Raw genomic sequence first — 2,110 nt, 5'->3', positions numbered from 1 at the left:
GGCATCCATCCCCTTCATTGGTGAGTGCGGGGGCTCGCTGGTCACCTCCGGGAAGGGATTTAGGAGGCTCTGTGCCAGGGGGGGGCTGGTTTGGGGGTCAGGAGCCCAGAGCATCCATCCAGAGTGGAGATGGGAAGGGCCAGCAGCGCCCTAAATGCCTGGCACCCCAGTGTCCCATGCCCCACAGTGTCCTGCACCCCTCTGGATTTTCTGTCCCAGGCAGGCCTGGGGTTGGTGATGTGGTGCCAGAGTTTGGGTTTGAGCACCATGACCCCTCCCTCTTGTCCTGCACCCCCTGCCCAGCTGCTGGTGCCCCTTACTGGTGTGAACTGGAGCCCTGCACATTCCTGTGCCACTCCGAGGTGGGGACAGGGCTGTCCCTGTTCCTGTCTCACCTGGGAGCTCCCTGCCCAGACCCAGCTGGGTTTGGGAAGCCACAGCTCTGCCCTGTCACTGGATGGAACGGGGAGAGAGGGGATGGAGTGGGGATGGGGGTCTCAGCATTGCTGTGGGTGAGGGTCCGGGTGCCCCAGGCTATGGGGAATGGAGATCTGCAATGTGAGACAAGATACATAGTGCACTTGTATGGCAGTTAAGATAAAGCAAGTTTCAGTCTTATAGTGAAGGTAAGTCCTCTGTGGAATGTTCTATTTTATATGCGCATAAAGGAAAGTGCTGATGGCAGAAGAAAAGCTCTCTCTTTTTTTCTTTGCCCAGCCTTCTAATACCACATGGTGCATAGCTCAAACCAGAGCATTCTAAAGATCCAAAGGAAACTGTTGCTGTTGAAGGGAGAGAAATGAGAGAAAAGAAATGAAAGAGAAAGAGTATGATGTGAGGCTTGTCAATGACGGGAGGGTTTTTTGCATGCAAGGATTGCTATGCAGTCATGTCTTTCTTAAGATCTGTGAAATTTATGGGGAATCTGCAGCTACTTGCAGATAAAATGTTTACTTATCCATATCTGAGGGTCAGTGTATACTAATTTAGAAAAATTTCCCATCCTTTTCAATGAAGCTTTCTTAGAAACATTCAAAGAAAATATTCACTTGTGTATTGATTCACTGAGATGATGCTTTGTTTCAGTTCACCTATAAGCCCAGCAGATTTGAAGCATGTTTCTTTTTAAAACAGTGAGTTTACAGCAGGCAGGCACTCAGACAGCAGTGCAGTAATGAATGCATTACTAAATATATGATGTTCAGAGCCTTTCAGGACCATCAGGTTTTAATAGTTGCTGGTGCATGTAGTGTATAAGTTAAAGTATATGGTTATAGTTCTGTGCATGTCTCAAATATATGTCTGCTACCTTCATGCACAGTAAAACAGGCGCTCCATCCCTTCTCCCCGCAGAAGGTCGGGGGAGGCATCCGGCAGTGGAAGCGCGTCTTCGCCGTGCTGCGCACCCACTCGCTGTACCTGTGCAAGGACAGGCGGGAGGCGGTGACCTGCGCCCCGGCCCCAGGTGAGGAGGAGCCGCCGATCAGCATCCAAGCGTGCCTGGTGGACATCTCCTACAGCGAGACCAAGAGGAAGCACGTCTTCCGCCTGACGACCGCTGACTTCTGTGAATATCTCTTTCAGGCAGAGGATCGGGAAGACATGCTGGCCTGGATCAAAGTCATCAGGGAGAACAGCAAGGCTGAGGGCGAGGTGAGAGCCACATGGGGCTCCCGGCTGCCTCTGGCTCTCCCGGCACTAACCGCCTCGGCTCTCTCCAGCTCTTTGCCTTGTGCTGCTTCCCCAGGCCACGGCCAGGCCCGTGCCGTGCTCCCAGGGGTGCGTGGGGGCTCGTGGCTCCCAAGAAGAGCGTGGCCCCGTGGCCTCAGTGGGACAGGGTGCGCGGGACGCGCGGCAGAGGGGCCGTGGCTCTGCAGGCAGGGCTGGTGCCACATCCGCCGTGTCGGTGTTTGGTTGCGCGGTGGCAGAGGAGCCTGCGTGGCTCTGCCGAGGTCTGGTGTGGCTCTGCCAGGGTGTGGCCTGGCTTTGGTGAGGTGCCATGTGGCTGTGCCAGGGTGCGACATGGCTGTGCCATGGTGTGACGTGGCTGTGCCATGGTGTGACGTGCTGTGCCACGGTGTGAAGTGGCTGGGCCACGGGGGGGCGGGGG

At 55.2% G+C, this 2,110-nt stretch overlaps 1 protein-coding gene across 1 annotated transcript in view; it reads left to right on the top strand.

The window, feature by feature from the left end:
* Positions 1–488: 488 nt before the first annotated feature.
* Positions 489–2,110, top strand: part of ARHGAP23 (Rho GTPase activating protein 23) — a 6,568-nt gene continuing 4,946 nt past the window's right edge. The window contains exons 1-2 of the mRNA XM_031064888.1: positions 489–558; positions 1,322–1,653. Coding sequence (XP_030920748.1) covers positions 489–558; positions 1,322–1,653 — 402 coding nt within the window. The remainder of the gene's footprint in view (positions 559–1,321; positions 1,654–2,110) is intronic.

This window comes from Geospiza fortis, unplaced genomic scaffold (genome assembly GCF_000277835.1).
Source record: "Geospiza fortis unplaced genomic scaffold, GeoFor_1.0 scaffold315, whole genome shotgun sequence".
NCBI classification, from domain to species: domain Eukaryota; kingdom Metazoa; phylum Chordata; class Aves; order Passeriformes; family Thraupidae; genus Geospiza; species Geospiza fortis.
The sequence above is the reverse complement of the archived record's forward strand: the minus strand, read 5'-3'. Positions and strand labels throughout refer to the sequence as shown.